Raw genomic sequence first — 15753 nt, 5'->3', positions numbered from 1 at the left:
GCCCCAAAGCCTTGCCAGTAGAGCGTGAATCGGGGGGGGGGGGGGGTGCCAGTTTTCTAGGTTAAAAGCAGATGTCCCTGTGCACTTCTAATTTGCATTTTCCTTATGAATGCATTTCAGCAGATTTTTGTAGCTGATGATGGCATTTCTTTCTTTATGGATTCTCTGTTCAAATTTTTTTTTTTAAGTTTATTTATTTTAGAGAGAGAGCAAGAGCAGGGGAGGGACCGAGAGAATCCCAAGCAGGCTCCACAATGTCAACGCAGAGCCCAACTTGGGGTTCGATCTCACAAACCGTGAGATCATGACCATAACCAAGCGTCAGATGCTTCACTGACTGAGCCACCCAGGCGCCCCCTCTCTGGTCAACTCTTTTGCCCACTTTTCTGTTGGGATTGAGCCTTCTCGAGGAATTCCTTAACATTTTAGGGAGATTAACCCCTTGTTTGTGACACGAGTTAAAGATATTTTCCCCAGTTAGTAGTTTGTGTTTTCACCTGGCGTTGTGTGTGTGTGTGTGTGTGTGTACAAGTTACACAGTGCACTTTATTGTTCTTCCTGCGACTCCTGGACTTGGAGTCATTGACTCTAAGGAGATGAAAGAATTCTTGCACGTTTTCTTCTGGTGCTTCCTAGTACTTTTTCCTTGTTCATAATTAACGTTCAGTCTGCTGGGAGTTTATCCCGGCGTCAGCCGCGCAGCATGGATCTGGCTCCTTTTTGTGCACCACTCAGTTCCGTGTAGTAGCATCCGCCTTTTCTCCACTGCTTTTATCAAATACGTAATTCCCGTATGTATTTGGACCTTTTTCTAGATTTTCCTGTCCCAGTGCTTTGATCTGGCTTTCTGTGTTCAGTATCCTACAGTTTCAGTTACTGAGGTTTTAGAAAGCTTATTTTGATCATCCTTACCGCTAGGCTCTGCCCCACCCCCACAACTCTTCCCCTTTTCCTGGCCATTATTTCATATGTATGCATTTGGGGTAACAGCTTTAATGAGACAGTGTGCATTCCACACAGGTCACCCTTTTAAAGTAAGTATACACTTCAGGGCGCCTGGGGGGCTCAGTCAAGCGTCTGATTCTTGATTTCGGCTCAGGTCATGGTCTCATGCTTCATGAGATCAAGCCCCACGTTGGGCTCTGTGCTGAGCGAGAAGCCTGCGTGGGATTCTCTGTCTCCCTCTGCCCCTCTCCACTGCACTCGCTCTCTCAGATAAAAAAAAAAAAAAAAAAAAAAAAAAAAAAGCATATCCTTCAGTGTTTTTTAACGTTTTCCCAGATTTATGCAAACCATCACCACTGCTTTAGAACCTCTTCAGCATCCCAAATGGCCACCCCATAGCCATTAGCAGCCACTTCCCACTAATTCCTAACCCCCACCCACAGCCCAAAGCAACCGCTCGTCCACTTTATTAATTGCCTGCATCCCTTACAGAGTTGCCGGTTTGGGACATTTCGTGTAAGTGGAATCATTCACTTAGTATCACGTCTTCAGGGTTTGTCCGGTCTGTGTTGCACATCAGCACTTCGTTCCTTTTCGCTGCTCAATCCTGTTCCAGTGGATGAATTTATATTTATTTTTTGATATCACTTTGAGGAAGTAAAAAGAGCTGTTCAGATTTTTTGCCAGCTCGTGTTGCATTTCTGGATTGATAACGGAGAACTGGACCTCTTCTGTGTTGAGACTTCCCCTGCAAACCCAGGGCCTTTCCCTGTGGTTGAACCCTTTATCCGTAACTTCTTGCAGGTTCCTCCTAAGGCTTAATTTTTTTTTTTTTAAGTTTATTTTGAGAGAGAAAGAGTAGGTGAGGGGCAGAGAGAGAGTGCGAGAGAAAAATCACAAGCAGCGTCCGCATTGCTGGTGTGGAGCCCGCATGGGACTTGAACCCACAAACCTTGAGATCGTGACCGGAGGCAAAACCAAGAGTCGGACGTTTAACCGGCTGAACTACCCGGCGCTCCTTTTAAGGCTTATTTTGAAGTTCTTCATATGTTTTGATGCCGCTGTAAACATTTAGCTGCTATTTTATATCCTGTTTTGTCCCCTTAGCCTGATATTCTATAAGCCTTTCTTTTTTATAAAGTAGTTTTTGTAAGTGATTATTTTAAAATAACTTTTTAGGGGTGCCTGAGTGGCTCAGTCCGTTAAGTGTCCGACTTCGGCTCAGGTCATGATCTTGTGGTTCATGGCATCGGGCTCCGTGCTGACAGCTCAGAGCCTGGAGCCTGCTTTGGATTCTGTGTCTCCCTCTCTCTCTGCCCCTCCCCAGCTCACACTCTGTCTCAAAAATAAACATTAGAAAAAAATTTTTTTAATAAAGTAAAATACCTTTTTAAATGATTGGTAGAAACTTCAGGAAATGTAAAAGGTATGCAGACATTTTAAAGCAATTATAATCCATACATTTTTTTTCCTTTGTACCTATATGTAGGGCTCCATGCAAAAATCAGAGACCCCTCTAGGGGTCAGGGCACTGAAATCCTACTGCTGAGAAACCTCATGGCTACATAAAGGGACCAGAAGGTGGCCTGTACCTCACTTCCACCTTCCAGACCTCGTAAAGCACGTTGATTTGCTGGGCCAAATTTGCTGCCCCACCTTGACAGTCTGGGGAGTAGAGTTCCAGCTGTAGAGGCCACAGGAGGAGGAGGGTGGAATGAAGAATGTGGGAGCCAGCCCATTGGGCACCTTTCCTTTTATCTAGATTTTTATAAAGAATAGGTATTCAGAAAAACTTACCCATAATTCTCCATTTGGAGACTCTTGGTATACTTCTTGCTAGATTTTTTTCCCCTTGTGCGTGTGTGTGTATAAATGTATATATGGACACCATTGTGCGTAGAGAACAAAATTGGATTACGCTAGAATACTGTTTGGTCTTTTTTTTTTTTTACTGAACATTACATCGTGCTTTTTAACGTGTCCTTTAAAAATCTGTCCAAAGTGTGACCTTGAGCAGCTGCATGTCTGGGTGGCCTTTGTCACTGTCCTCCACAGTAGCTGGGGCAGTGGGACGATAGCCCCGGAGTGACTTAGGAAGACTTGGGGCAGGAAGGAAGAGGATGCCTTGGAAAGACCTCACCTGCCTAGCCCACCCTATGGCCACCTAGAGTCTCTGGAGAAGCCTCTGGGCTCTTGGTCCCTCACTGACCCCACGTGTCTGGCCTTCCCCAGGGCAGGAACATCATCGTGTTCTACGGCTCCCAGACGGGGACGGCGGAAGAGTTTGCCAACCGCTTGTCCAAGGACGCGCACCGCTACGGGATGCGGGGCATGGCTGCAGACCCCGAGGAGTATGACTTGGTGAGTAGTCCCCACTCCCGACCCTTCTCCTGGCTCCCCCAGTAGCACTGACCAGGGCATCCGGATCGTGGACGTGTGTAAAGGGTGAGTCAGCCACAGGGACGGACGCGGACGGGCCTCTCCTGTCGTTTGTCCAGGCAGCCAGCTGGCCCCAGGCATGCGCATGGGCGCCTGGCACCGCCCACGCTCAGCCTTCCCAGCTCGGCTCTGGGCGGGGCAGGGCGGGGCGAGGGGATGCAAGCACGGGAGGGGGGCGTGGCCTGTTAATGAAGGGGTCTCAGCAGTCTGGGGAGGAGGGGTCTCCGCTTCTCCCTCCACCCCCCTGCAGCCATCTCAGGGAGCCCTTCACTGGGCTTTGAAATGAGGCTGCGTTAACTGGTGTGTCTGGCCACTTGGGGAGGGGCCCGGGGAGCCTGAGGTTTGGGGGTAGAGGCCCCCATTTGCCGTGGACCTGTCGCTCCCTCCGGCTACCACTGGACTCAGTCTGAAGGACTCAGTGTCCCTTGCAGGTGCTCTGCCCCCAGCGTGGCGCCGAGGGACAGGCTCACCTTGCTCACTGTCCTCAAGGGATCGGTTCTCTGTCCTTCCCCTAACATGGAAGCAGCTCTCAAAAGCCCAAGAAACTTCTAGCCGTCTGCTTGCCTCTTTCTGGGTCAGGGAGCTAATGACAGCCAGGCCACCAGCCCCACATAGACGCGGTGGACAGTAAGGGAAGAGGCTGACGGGCAGGAGGTCCTAGTTGCCATCTTTCTCCTCCCCTGATGCGGCTGCTGCCAGATGTACTTTCCCCCAAAACCAGCCTCTCCTGAGTTCACCACACGAGCTCTTCTGTCTCCTAAACCCAACCGTCCCCCACCCGCTCCACCCCCACCCTTGGGTCTTGGGGACCGGCACCGCCGCCCGTCTGTCCGCAGACCTGGGTTTTAAGTTAGCCAGCAGCTGGTTAGGAATTTGCGAGAGCTCAGGCCCTGCTGTGGTCCCAGGACGTTGTGGGACCATGAGGTTCTCCCCCAGGGCCCGGTTGCGCGCTGGCTGGTGGCCCAGAACCCAGCCTGCTTCTGCCTGTCAACACCCAGGCCCTTACACGTGTTCTTTTGTGTCTGCTGTTCCCTTTCCTTTGGAAAGGCACTGGTTCAAATGTCAGCCCCCTCCATGCAGCCTTCTCCGACTGCTCGTGCCCCTTCCCAACGGAATCATTCCCTCCCATCCCACAGCAGCCGCCCTGGGCAGGGCCTGGGCTCTCCTGTCTGCATCCCATCAGGCACACCCCTGACATAGGCTCAGTCACGGTCGCTGGGCCCGGGCCCTGCTCTCGTCTCTCCAGGCCGACCTGGGCAGCCTGCCGGAGATCGAGAACTCCCTGGCGGTGTTCTGCATGGCCACCTATGGGGAGGGGGACCCCACGGACAACGCACAGGACTTCTACGACTGGCTCCAGGAGACGGATATGGACCTCTCTGGAGTCAAGTATGCGGTGAGCCTCCCCATCTTCTCTCCCATGGCTTCTGCACCTTACGGTGCCTCTGGACCCTCAGTTCCCACCTCGTCCTGATGAGCCAGGGCAGGCCAAGGTGTCAGAACAGAGGCTTAGAGCGGGGGACCCGGCGGGGAGGGCTGCTCACAGGTCAGGCCTCTCTTCTGCCCTGGGCCCCAGTGCTGACAGTCCCTGCTCCCGGGTCCCCAGCCCCGCTTTGCTCCGGGGGCACTATTTGCAGTAGACCCAAAGACAAGAAGGGTGCAGCAGGCTGACCGCTGTAGGCCGGGCCAGGAACACCGGGCGGGGAGGGTGAATTGACCCTGCTGGCCGCCCAGGGTTGAGGCCTAGGGGCCACATGCCACTGAAACAAAGCCACTTCCGGGGGCCAGAGGTGGCCCGCCTCACAGTGCAAGTTGTCTGCAGGATGTAGAGGCCCACGGGTGTGGTGTACCCTTGGGGGGCACGGGGGAAACCCACCCCTGACCGCTGACCAGGCCTCAGACCTGTCCCTGGGTCCACACAGGTGTTTGGTCTCGGGAACAAGACCTACGAGCACTTCAATGCCATGGGCAAGTATGTGGACAAGCGGCTGGAGCAGCTCGGCGCCCAGCGGATCTTCGAGCTGGGGATGGGCGATGACGATGGGAAGTGAGTGCCCGGGCCCCCCTCCCCGGAGCCCCGACCCCTGCCGGCATGTCTGGGGAACCCACAGGGTCAGGGCCGACTCTGGCACGTGAGGGGAGCGCAAAGCCACCTGTACAGGCATCACCGAGGGCAAGGGAAGGCCGGCGCCATCCCCCCCTCACTTTTCTACATCCTCTGGGCTCCCAGCGCCCCTGCTTAGCACAGACGCCCCAAATGCCACCTGGTGGCTCGGGCCCCATCCCAGGGGGCTCCTCGGGCTGGGCGGGGAGAGGGCCTCCCTGGGGCCGGACTCATTCCCTCCTCCCGCCAGCCTGGAGGAGGACTTCATCACGTGGCGAGAGCAGTTCTGGCCGGCCGTGTGCGAACACTTTGGGGTGGAAGCCACCGGAGAGGAGTCCAGGTGAGTGTGTGTCCGCACACGGGGTGGGAGACCTGGCCCGCTGGGTGCCGGCGGGGACGCCAGGAGAAGCTGGCAGATGCTCAGTCACAGGACCAGGGGGTCCTGGGTCCCGCGTTAAGGCACTTGGGCTTTGCCTGGAAGGGACGGGCACTGGGGGGGCTTTCCTCACCTCCTCCCAGAATCGCCTCGAAGCCTGTAGCACCCCAGGCTCCCCAGCCCTCCCACCATCCTCCGGACCCTCCCCACCTCACCCTGTCTCCCCTTGCCAGCATTCGCCAGTACGAGCTCGTGGTCCACACAGACATAGACGTGGCCAAGGTGTACACGGGAGAGATGGGCCGACTGAAGAGCTACGAGAACCAGAAACCGTGAGTAGAGAGCACGGTTGGGGGCCTGTGGCCGTGGGTGCCCCCAATGGCTGGCAGTCCTGTGAGTCCCTGCAGGCCCTTGCCCGTGAGTGGGTGTGGGTGGGAGCACCCATGACTTCACCTCCACCACACGGGAGGGCGTAAGGCCCAGAGCAGAGGAACAGAGGCAGGCCCACACCTAGGCCCTGCCCCCTGGCTCTCTCCCAGGGGTCCCTCAGGCCAGGGCGCGGCCACCAGGAGACAGACACTTGCTCAGTTTGTACTTCATGTGACATTTTGCTCCAAGTATCCGGGGGTGGGGAGGCCCCTACCAGTGCCTGGAGCAGGACATCCGGAGTATGGCTGTGGGTCCAGGTTGAGCCCTGGCAGGAAGGACTCGCTTTCTTAAAACCTGCCTCAGTATTTGGACTTTTTATCCAAAAACAGCATTCCTCTCTTGGGCCCCTGACTTGCCTTACCCCGGGGTGGTGACCAGATTCCTGGAGCCGCCCAGGAAAAAGTCCCCCTAACACCCTGAGGATTTAAGACCAGTGGCCCTGCTTTAACAGGAAACCCAACATTTCAGTGACTGTGCAGGCAGAACCCAGGCACCTTCTGTCGTAGGGAGCCATCTACAAGGGGCCTGGTCCTCCTGTGCACTCAGCCCACAAACAGGTAGTGGGTGAAGGGTCTCCCCCACATTTAGGAACCGGCTTCAGTTTCCTTATCTGTAAATGGAGACACTGATAACCTAGCTCTGCCCACTTCTGGGGGTCACTGGGGGCACTGCCTTGAATCTGGTTGGGAGAACCTTTTACATAATTGGAGAGGTTTCCTGGGGCCCTGGGAGGCTGGCTCTAAGGTTCCCTGTGTTCTGTGAAACCAGAAGGGTCCCTTGGGGGCAGGGAGACTCAGATTGAGGGCCTGGCCAATCACTGAGCTGCTCTCTTTCCCACCCAGCCCCTTTGATGCCAAGAATCCGTTCTTGGCTGAGGTCACCACCAACCGGAAGCTGAACCAGGGAACTGAGCGACACCTCATGCACCTGGAATTAGACATCGCAGACTCCAAACTCAGGTGCTGGCAGCCACTCCCTCCCCCAACCCACCCCTCTCAGAGCTTCCGGGCCCTGCCTTCCACCCCCTCCTGAGCCTCGAATCCACCCCCCCACCAACCCTAGGTATGAATCTGGGGACCATGTGGCCGTTTACCCAGCCAATGACTCTGCCCTGGTCAGCCAGCTCGGCAAGATCTTGGGTGCTGACCTGGACGTCATCATGTCCCTGAACAATCTGGACGGTGAGTCCTGGAATCGAGGCTGCCTGCCCTCCAGCCCGGGACCCGAGGCAGCCGGCAGGATTGGGCCCCTGGCAAAGCTGTAGATAGGTTGAGCTGCTTAAGCCCAAAGCCCTGGTGCCCTCGTGGCCCTCAGACACAAGACCCCACGATTCCAGGTTCTGGAACAGACTAGCTGGGCAGCGGCCACTAACCCCAAATGCTTTTCCCCTCTCCCTGCAGAGGAGTCCAACAAGAAGCACCCCTTCCCCTGCCCCACCTCGTACCGCACGGCCCTCACCTACTACCTGGACATCACCAACCCGCCACGCACCAACGTGCTCTACGAGCTGGCACAGTACGCCTCGGAGCCCTCTGAGCAGGAGCACTTGCGCAAGATGGCGTCCTCCTCGGGCGAGGGCAAGGTAGGCCTGCTGCCGCTGCACCTGGGGAGCCACCACCTCAGCCCTGTCACCTGGGCCACGGCGCCTCCCCTCACTCCCCCCCAGGTCTCACCCCGCCTTTGGCCTTCCCCAGGAGCTGTACCTGAGCTGGGTGGTGGAGGCTCGGCGGCACATCCTGGCCATCCTGCAGGACTACCCGTCCCTGCGGCCCCCCATCGACCACCTGTGTGAGCTGCTGCCTCGTCTCCAGGCCCGCTACTACTCCATCGCCTCATCCTCCAAGGTGCGAGGCCCAGCCCGTGTAGGGAGGGCACAGCCGATGGGTGCCCTGAGCTGTGGCCCCAGCTCTGCCCCAAGCGCCTCATGTCCAGCGGGCTGGACCACGAGACTGCAAACGGCTCTCTACTGGTGTTGAGAGCCAGCCAGGACAGCTGCTGGAAAGGGGCTTTCGAGGTTTGGGCACCAGGAAGGGTGAGAAGAGCCCCCGTGCTGAGGAGGCTGGGGTGACAGGGCCAGGGGGGCAGGAGAGAAGGGCCTCAGGTGTCTTCACCCCTGCCCCACTCCCACCAGGTCCACCCCAACTCCGTGCACATCTGTGCCGTGGCGGTGGAGTACGAGACCAAGTCTGGCCGCATCAACAAGGGGGTGGCCACCAGCTGGCTACGGGCCAAGGAGCCTGCAGGGGAGAACGGCCGCCGGGCCCTGGTGCCCATGTTTGTGCGCAAGTCCCAGTTCCGCCTGCCCTTCAAGGCTACCACCCCTGTCATCATGGTGGGCCCTGGCACAGGGGTGGCACCCTTCATAGGCTTCATCCAGGAGCGGGCCTGGCTGCGGCAGCAGGGTAAGTGTGTGGGCATGGGGTGGGGTTCCGTGGGGTTCCATGTGCCTGGGTACCTGCTCACCCCTGCTCACCGCCCCAGGCAAGGACGTGGGGGAGACGCTGCTCTACTACGGCTGCCGCCGGTCTGATGAGGACTATCTGTACCGCGAAGAGCTGACTCAGTTCCACAAGGACGGCTCCCTCACTCAGCTCAACGTGGCCTTCTCTCGGGAGCAGCCCCACAAGGTGAGGCCTCGGGCGGCCCCTCTGGGCTGGGCCTCAGGGCCGCGGGACCCACCTCGGCACCGTGCCACCTCTGCCCACCCCCCCCCACCCCAGGTCTACGTGCAGCACTTACTGAAGAGGGACAGGGAGCACCTGTGGAAGCTGATCCACGAGGGGGGTGCCCACATCTACGTCTGCGGGTGAGTGGGGGCAGAGGAGGGGAGGGGCGGGGTGGGGTTTGCCTGCCCGGGGTTGGGGGGGGGGGGGGGCCCTTGCCCAGTGCCACCTCCATCCTGCCCCAGGGATGCTCGGAACATGGCAAGGGATGTGCAGAACACCTTCTACGACATCGTGGCCGAGGTGGGGGCCATGGAGCACGCCCAGGCCGTGGACTACATCAAGAAGCTGATGACCAAGGGCCGCTACTCCCTGGACGTGTGGAGCTAGGGGCAGCCCGGCCCTGCCCCTCAAGCCCCACAGACTTGCTTCTCCCTGTAATCACCTTCCTCGCTCCCTTCTGCCAGTCTCCTGGCTGGTTTCTTGCCGCGGGAGGTGGGCCGAGGGACCGTCCAGGCCCCAGACGCACCCTCTGGAGCACCCCGGCCCCAGGGCATGTGGTCAGGGGAGACCAGGGCCTGTGTTTTGTGAACATCTCCGGCCCTTGGTGGCTGTACAGAAGGGGCTCTTCTCAGCTGAGCTGGGGCCCAGCCCCTCCGCATTATTTTCAATGACTGTAAATAATTTTAAATAATCTCTGGTCCTTGAAATAAAGTTCTGTTTTCTGTATTTTGACTGGTATTGCTTGAGCAGATCCGGGGCCTCCCCCTGGGTCTACTCAGACCCCCAGAGAGCAGCTCAGGAGCCCCGAGAACCCATGCTGTGGTGGCGCGGAGGCCCTGCCTCACCCTTCGGAGAGCACACGCCTCAAGCCACCTCTGTGCCGCTCTTCCTTTATTGAGGCTGCTGGCCCCCAGCTCCCCGCAGGCCTGGGCCATAGGCCCAGGCCCCTCCTCTCCAGCACAGCCTTTGGGGCCCACAGAGCCCGCAACACCCCAGGGAGAGCAGAAGAGACCCTCCCGGTTGAGGGGAGCCCCCTACCCCCTCAACACAGGGGCCAGAACCCGCTTCCAGGCCAGGGGTGTCGTAGGGAGCCGGGCGGGCGGGGGAAGACCCAGGCTCATTCTTTCTTGCTCCCACGCCTCTGACTGTGGAATTTCTGGTGCACAACCCGCAGGGTGGTGAAGAAGTTGCCAAGGAAGAGTAGGAGGAAGGGGAAGCCGCACATGAGCACCTGGGGGAGGAAGTGGGGTCAGGACGGGGCCGGGCGCCGGCCCTCCCGGCATGCCTCTCAGGGGCCCGCCCCCCCCCCCCCCCCCCCCCCCCCCCGCTCACCTGCCACTCCTTGCACTCAGGATCCCGGGCCAGGTTGAACAACGTCAGCGCGTTAAAAAGCTGCCAGAACTGGGAGGAATGGGAGGTTTCAAGCAGCAGATCCCGGTCCCCACTCGGGCCCAAAGCCAGAACACGGGGATGCCCAGCCAGACGCGCAGGGGCAGGGACGACTTACGTGTCCAAAGAAAAGAAAGGGCAGCAGGAAGGTGAGGCCCCGCCACATCCAGGACTGGAAGCCCTCTGCGGGGAGGAAAGAGGACGGAGATGGGCACGGTCTCTCAGACCCACGTGGACAGGAGAGGACTTCCCTTTCCGGGCTCCCAAGCAGGGCGGCCACGCCCGACTCACCCACAGTGAGGTCCATAGTGTGCCTCTCGCCCAGGGCCCGCAGGCGGTACAGGCAGCCGCTCTGGTAGTAATACTGCAGGAACTGCACAAAGCCTGGGGCGGGGGCATCAGAACCAGGCTGGGGCCCAAGTCCTCGGCCCACCCCTCCCCGTGGGGGATTCCTGAGCCGAGCGGGGCCCTCTGAGATACTCACTCTGGTACATGGAGAAAGACAGGAATTGGTTCCGGAACTTCTGGTACATGAGGCCGTCAGGCCTGAGGTAGAAAGCGGTGGGAAGGGTAAGGAGCTCGGGGGGCACCACCTTTCTGGCCCGCACTCACCCCCTCGACCCCCCAGGGCCTGGGAGCCAAGCCCTGCCACTCACCACGTCAGCATGACTCCCGACAGGAAGGTGGACACGTAATGATGGAAAACCCACCAGCCTTTGATCCTGCATACATAGGGAAGCCAGTGTCACTCCTGTCCCCTCAGCCCCCAGGACTGGTGCTCAGGGACAGGGAGCAAGGCCGAGGCAGGAAGAAAGCAGCACCCCGGTCCAGTGCCTGCTTCTCGGGGGCCCGGGGCACGCACCCCCTCCCCGGGGAGCTCCAGCGCCCGCCTCGCCCCCTCGCCCACCGGGAGCCATTGTTGATGAGGATGCTCTCTCGGATGGTCAGCGTGCAGTAATACCAGACCAGCAGGAAGTTGAAGGCGGCGTCTGTCACCCTGAGGAGGGGACAGAGGGTTGGTGCCAGAGCCTGGAGGGGGGCAGGGGCCTAGTCCTGAGCAGCGCACCCACCTGGAGTTGAGGAGGAAGCGGCAGGTGAAGGAGATGACGATGAGGATGATGGTGAGGTAGAGCTTGAACTTCTCGTACTCGTCCTTGTAGGCAAACCTGGGTGGGCACACACTCGTGGGACAGGCCGGGGTGCCGGCAGGGCCCACCCTCGCCTCCACCCGGAAGGGAGGCTCCTGTTCCAGACACACTTCCGCAGGAGGCACGGGCTGGCCCGGGACAGCGACCCCGGCGCTGACCGCTGCGCCCCGAGGCTTAGCTGGGGCAGCTGGGGCGGGATGGAAAGGACCCGGGAGGGTGGCGAGCAGGGTGGGGACCCAGCCCACGACAACAAATTACTTAGCCTGCTTGCTCAGGAGTGTCACGTTGACATTGCCCAGAACCAGGCTCAGGTACAACCTAGGAGAGGGGACACCAGGTGAGGAGAGGCTCCGACGGGGAGGGCAGCCAAAGGCGCAGAGCTGGGGCCGCCATCCCTACCTGGACTTCCCGTGGCCTTGGCCTAGGGTTCCGACCTTGGGGGTGCTGCGGACCCACTCGAGGGGAGGGAGACGCCAAGGCCCAGCCTCTCTGCCAGCTCCCCAGTCCCGCTCCAGGGTAAACCAGCAGCGTCCCCTCCCTGGTCTCTCCCCAGGGCCTCCAGGGCGGCCTGGCTCTCCCACCCTCCGGCAGCCGTGCCCACATCTCGGATCGCCCCTGCGAGCCCGGGGCAGGGCTCGGTGCCTGTGAGCGCGCACACCCGCTATCACCTCCTCCATTCCTGCTACCTGACAGCCTTCAGCCCCCAGTCCGCCCCGCCAGGGCCCCCTCCCGGCCCATAAGGCCTCCCTCCGAAATTCAGCCTGTGCTCTGACCCTGAGCTTCCCAGGTGGGTTGCCCCATGTGGACCCTGGCCCTCTCTGAGGCTTCCAGGCCCCCCAACCCCAGGCTCCTTTCCCAAGCCAGCTGAGGTTTCGAGCCCCCCTTGCACGTCAGCCACTTCGTCGACCCCATAACCCCCAGCTCCCTATGCCATCCCTGCAGTGGCCTCGTCAAACCCTCCCTCCAGGCGGCTGACCTCTCCTGGGCCTCCCTCCTCACCCTCTCCACACGCCCTCCCCTCACAAATGAGAAGGGCCCACGCCCAGCCCTTCCCACCTCCCCAGGGATTTCCCTTTACTGGGTCTCCCACTCCGAGGGTCCCACCTCCCCGAAGGTACATGTGCCCAGGTCTTCCCCAGGTACAAAGTAACACACACACACACACAAACGAGGGTGCAGCAAAAACACTCCCCCACCCCCACCCCTAGGCCAAGTTCCAGTTGCTGGTTTCCCCTTCCACTCACAGCCAAGCTTGGGAAGAGCTGCCTAAATGTGCCCGTCCCCCAGCTCTTGGTCACCCGCTTACCAACTTCCACCTCCATCATCCTGTGGAGTGGTTCTCTCCAAGGCCGCCCTGACTTCCAGGAAACATTTCCCTTCCGTATGGCATCTGACCCCCCTGGGCCATCTGGTCTGAGGCTGCTGTCCCCTCCTTCTGGAACATGCTCTTTCTCAGCTGTCTTGCTGCCTGCGGTCTCTTTTACTCGGCCAAGGGTTGTACACCATCCCCTGCCACTCTCCTCAGTGACGGTGGCTAATCTAAAGGTCCCTCTGCCCGGCCTACTGGGGCCGAAGCAAACTCCGAGGCCTGGTTTCCCCTCTGGTCGCCCACCACCTCCCTGAGCTCTGGCCAGACCTGCGGTTTCCACCCTCCCATGCCCGCCAAGCTCACTCCTTCGTGCTCCACGCTTTCCCTGACCGTCAGGTTGGGTGAGGCACCCCTCACTGTGCTCCTCTAGTTCTTGTCCTTCCTCCCCAAAGCACCCATCTCCATGAACTGTCACTGTCACTCGTGCCATCTCCCGGACACAGGGCTGGGCCTGACTGTTCGGCCCAGAGTAGGTTGAGGGAACATTTGCCAGCCAAGCAACCAAAGGAAACTGCTCTTCAGGCCGCCGCCCAGGAGCATCTGTGAACGGAGCTTGGGGGAGGGGGTCTCACCCATTCTTCTTGGGCAAATAGGCCTCCATATCGAAGAAGAGGCCTTGGCGCTCCTTGATCTGGTTCTCCAGTTCCCGTGCAGCCTCCTCAGCCTCCGACTGAAGGGAGGGTTTGCATCTGCAGGTAGACAGAAGCCAGAGTCAGGGCAGGGGGCCCCCAGGTATCCCCAGCCGACACCCGTGGGGCAGGAGGGTCAACAGGACCCAGCGAGGGGAGACGCCACGCCCGGGACACTCAGGAGTCAGTGCCAGCTCTCCCCCCAACCCAGATCCGACGCCCACTCCCCAGCCCTAGGCCAGGGCGGTACGGGAGGCATGGGGGACTATGGAAGCGGCGGGGGAGGGTCCTAACTTCTTCAGGACAAGAGCCAGCTCCTGGAGCCGCTTCTTCTGCCGAGTGATAGAGCTGGTACAACTGTTCTGCAGCTTGATCAGCTCCTCCAGCTTCAGGCGGTACAGCCGGTGGGTCTCCTGGGGAGCAGGCAGGGGAAGGCTCAGGCTGGTTAGAAGGCCCCTGAGCCGGCGCCTGCTGGACAGGGCGTGGGGCAGAGACGCCCCAGGGGCTCCTCTGGAGGGTCTGAGAAAGAAAGGAGACAGCCGGCCCAAGGACCTCCCTGAGGCTGCCCTCTCCCCAAGGCAGGCAAGGGGATGGGGCTCCTCCTCAAAGCCCAGAGGCCATCACGACCCCCTAGTCCCAGAAACAGACTAGTTTCTGAAAGTTTCTTGCTCTCAGCCCACCTACTAGTTGTTCCCACCTCGAGTTCGGATTCTAGGCCCAAGGTCTACCTGCTGGACCAATCAGGCTGCCTGAAGCCACTCTGGTCCTCTCGGATCCTCCTGCCTACCCGGCTGCTAGCACAGGGGAGCCGAGGTTGTCCAGGACGCCTGCTGCTCTGGCACTCCCCGCATCTGCTTCCCAGGTTAAAGGTCATCAGGCTCCAGCCCTTAGACCTCCAGCTGTAAGATCAGTCCTTCTACCCCTCCCCCAGCACCTTTGGCCCAAAGCTTCCCAGAGCACTTTGCCCTGGTGGGTGAGTTTCCAGAGGAGAAGCCTGGAGACAACCATAGGAAGTGTGAGGAAGGTCAGGCAGGGGTGGCCAGGCTGGGAGACTAAGTCTGCTCTGCTCAGGACTCCAGGAGAAACTCCAGTGACAGTAGCCTTGGCCAGGCCCAGGCTGGGCTACAAGGCTTCAGTGCAGACAGGAAGGAGCTGGAACCAGTACAGGAGAGATAAAGCCATGACCAAGTACCCAGCCGGCCTAGGTACTCTACCCTTTCTAGGTCTTCTTTTGTTTCTCATGGCCCAAAGGAGCCACCACACCCCCCTCAGAACCCAACACGTGCTACATCTGCCACCCCCACCAACCAGTTTCTCCTGTCCAGAGGAGACCAGCAGCCTTCACCCCTCCCCTCGGGGCTCCCCACAGAACAGCACAGGGTGCATACAAGTCAGATCCAGACACTTCCTCCCATGGCTCCCTACTGGTATCAGAAAGATTCCGATCCGGTCCATGAGGTCCCTGCAGGGTCTGGCCCACCCACTTCTCCCCTCACTCTCTTTACAGTAGCCACATAGTCCTGCCTCCGTGGCTGCTGTCCTTCACCCCGGATGGGCCCCGCCCCCATCCAGGCACTTCACCTACACACCACTACCCTGCCTCCCGGGGGAGCCCAGACCTCCCAGCGCTGTCCTAGGGCGGGGACGGCGCTGCTGGCGCTGCTCTGGCTCCAGCCGTGCCGGCGCCCGAGGCATGTTTGCGAGGTGACCGACCCAAGACTGGGCCTGGCCGGCTTTGACTCAGGAGGCCGCTCTCCTGGGAGAGGACGGGGCAGGGACTTCTTTCCGAGGCCCCCGCACAAGGCCCCAGGTCCGCTAGGTGCAGCGGGTCCCCACCAGGGTCGCGGCGGCAGTGCCGGCGATGGGGGCTGCCGCCGGACACTCATTTGAGGCCGAGAGGAGGGTCCAGCTAGGGCCAGCAGCACCCAGGGCCTCCTCGCCCTCCGGTGCCACGCCAGCGTCCTCGACCCTTGGCCCTGAGCCCCCACTGCCTGACCCAGGGCTGCCCGACCCTTGACCTCGAGCCAGAGGGACGTGGCTCTGGGCCAATGGACGCCCGCACTGGCACTCACCTGGAGGCTCTGGAAGTCCTGCTGCAGCTCCTCCCAGTCCCGCAGGCAGTCGCCTAACGGGCCCGGGGCCGGGGGGTGCATGGCTGCCGGGCCACACGCCGGACAAGCCGAGTCTTGGGACCTCGCCGCAACCCCGGCCCGCCCGAGGCGCCTCAGCCGCCTCCGCCGCCGCCCCCGTCCGCTTCCG

At 60.1% G+C, this 15753-nt stretch overlaps 2 protein-coding genes across 2 annotated transcripts in view; one reads left to right on the top strand and one right to left on the bottom strand.

Annotated features, from left to right (window-relative positions):
• Positions 1-9685, top strand: part of LOC124519228 (NADPH--cytochrome P450 reductase) — a 63041-nt gene extending 53356 nt beyond the window's left edge. The window contains exons 4-16 of the mRNA XM_047089326.1: positions 3178-3306; positions 4631-4780; positions 5307-5431; positions 5739-5828; positions 6098-6196; positions 7136-7252; positions 7356-7474; positions 7694-7875; positions 7988-8137; positions 8425-8695; positions 8775-8920; positions 9014-9099; positions 9202-9685. Coding sequence (XP_046945282.1) covers positions 3178-3306; positions 4631-4780; positions 5307-5431; positions 5739-5828; positions 6098-6196; positions 7136-7252; positions 7356-7474; positions 7694-7875; positions 7988-8137; positions 8425-8695; positions 8775-8920; positions 9014-9099; positions 9202-9346 — 1809 coding nt within the window. The 3' untranslated portion in view covers positions 9347-9685. The remainder of the gene's footprint in view (positions 1-3177; positions 3307-4630; positions 4781-5306; positions 5432-5738; positions 5829-6097; positions 6197-7135; positions 7253-7355; positions 7475-7693; positions 7876-7987; positions 8138-8424; positions 8696-8774; positions 8921-9013; positions 9100-9201) is intronic.
• A 150-nt stretch (positions 9686-9835) lies between these two features.
• Positions 9836-15723, bottom strand: TMEM120A (transmembrane protein 120A). Its single transcript, XM_047089327.1, has 12 exons — positions 15567-15723; positions 13789-13907; positions 13438-13554; positions 11755-11814; positions 11419-11514; positions 11256-11345; positions 11005-11070; positions 10833-10894; positions 10640-10732; positions 10467-10531; positions 10292-10360; positions 9836-10190 (listed from the first exon to the last, which is right to left on the bottom strand). Exons 1-12 carry the CDS (start codon positions 15645-15647, stop codon positions 10077-10079), a joined length of 1032 nt encoding a protein of 343 aa, XP_046945283.1. The 5' UTR covers positions 15648-15723; the 3' UTR covers positions 9836-10076.
• Positions 15724-15753: the final 30 nt, after the last annotated feature.

Source organism: Lynx rufus, unplaced genomic scaffold (assembly GCF_022079265.1).
Source record: "Lynx rufus isolate CCGP_SWC_20201006 ecotype Redwood Valley unplaced genomic scaffold, mLynRuf1.p SCAF_27, whole genome shotgun sequence".
In the NCBI taxonomy this organism is placed as follows: Eukaryota; Metazoa; Chordata; class Mammalia; order Carnivora; family Felidae; genus Lynx; species Lynx rufus.
The sequence above is the reverse complement of the archived record's forward strand: the minus strand, read 5'-3'. Positions and strand labels throughout refer to the sequence as shown.

Excerpts from the sequence above, each read along its gene's own strand:
- TMEM120A (XM_047089327.1), bottom strand. The coding sequence starts at position 15,647 with ATGCACCCCCCGGCCCCGGGCCCGTTAGGCGACTGCCTGCGGGACTGG. Across the intron at positions 10,733-10,832 it reads GTCTTTCTCCATGTACCAGA|GCTTTGTGCAGTTCCTGCAG; the intron begins GTGAGTATCTCA and ends CCCCCGCCCCAG. Across the intron at positions 10,191-10,291 it reads CTGAGTGCAAGGAGTGGCAG|GTGCTCATGTGCGGCTTCCC; the intron begins GTGAGCGGGGGG and ends TTCCTCCCCCAG.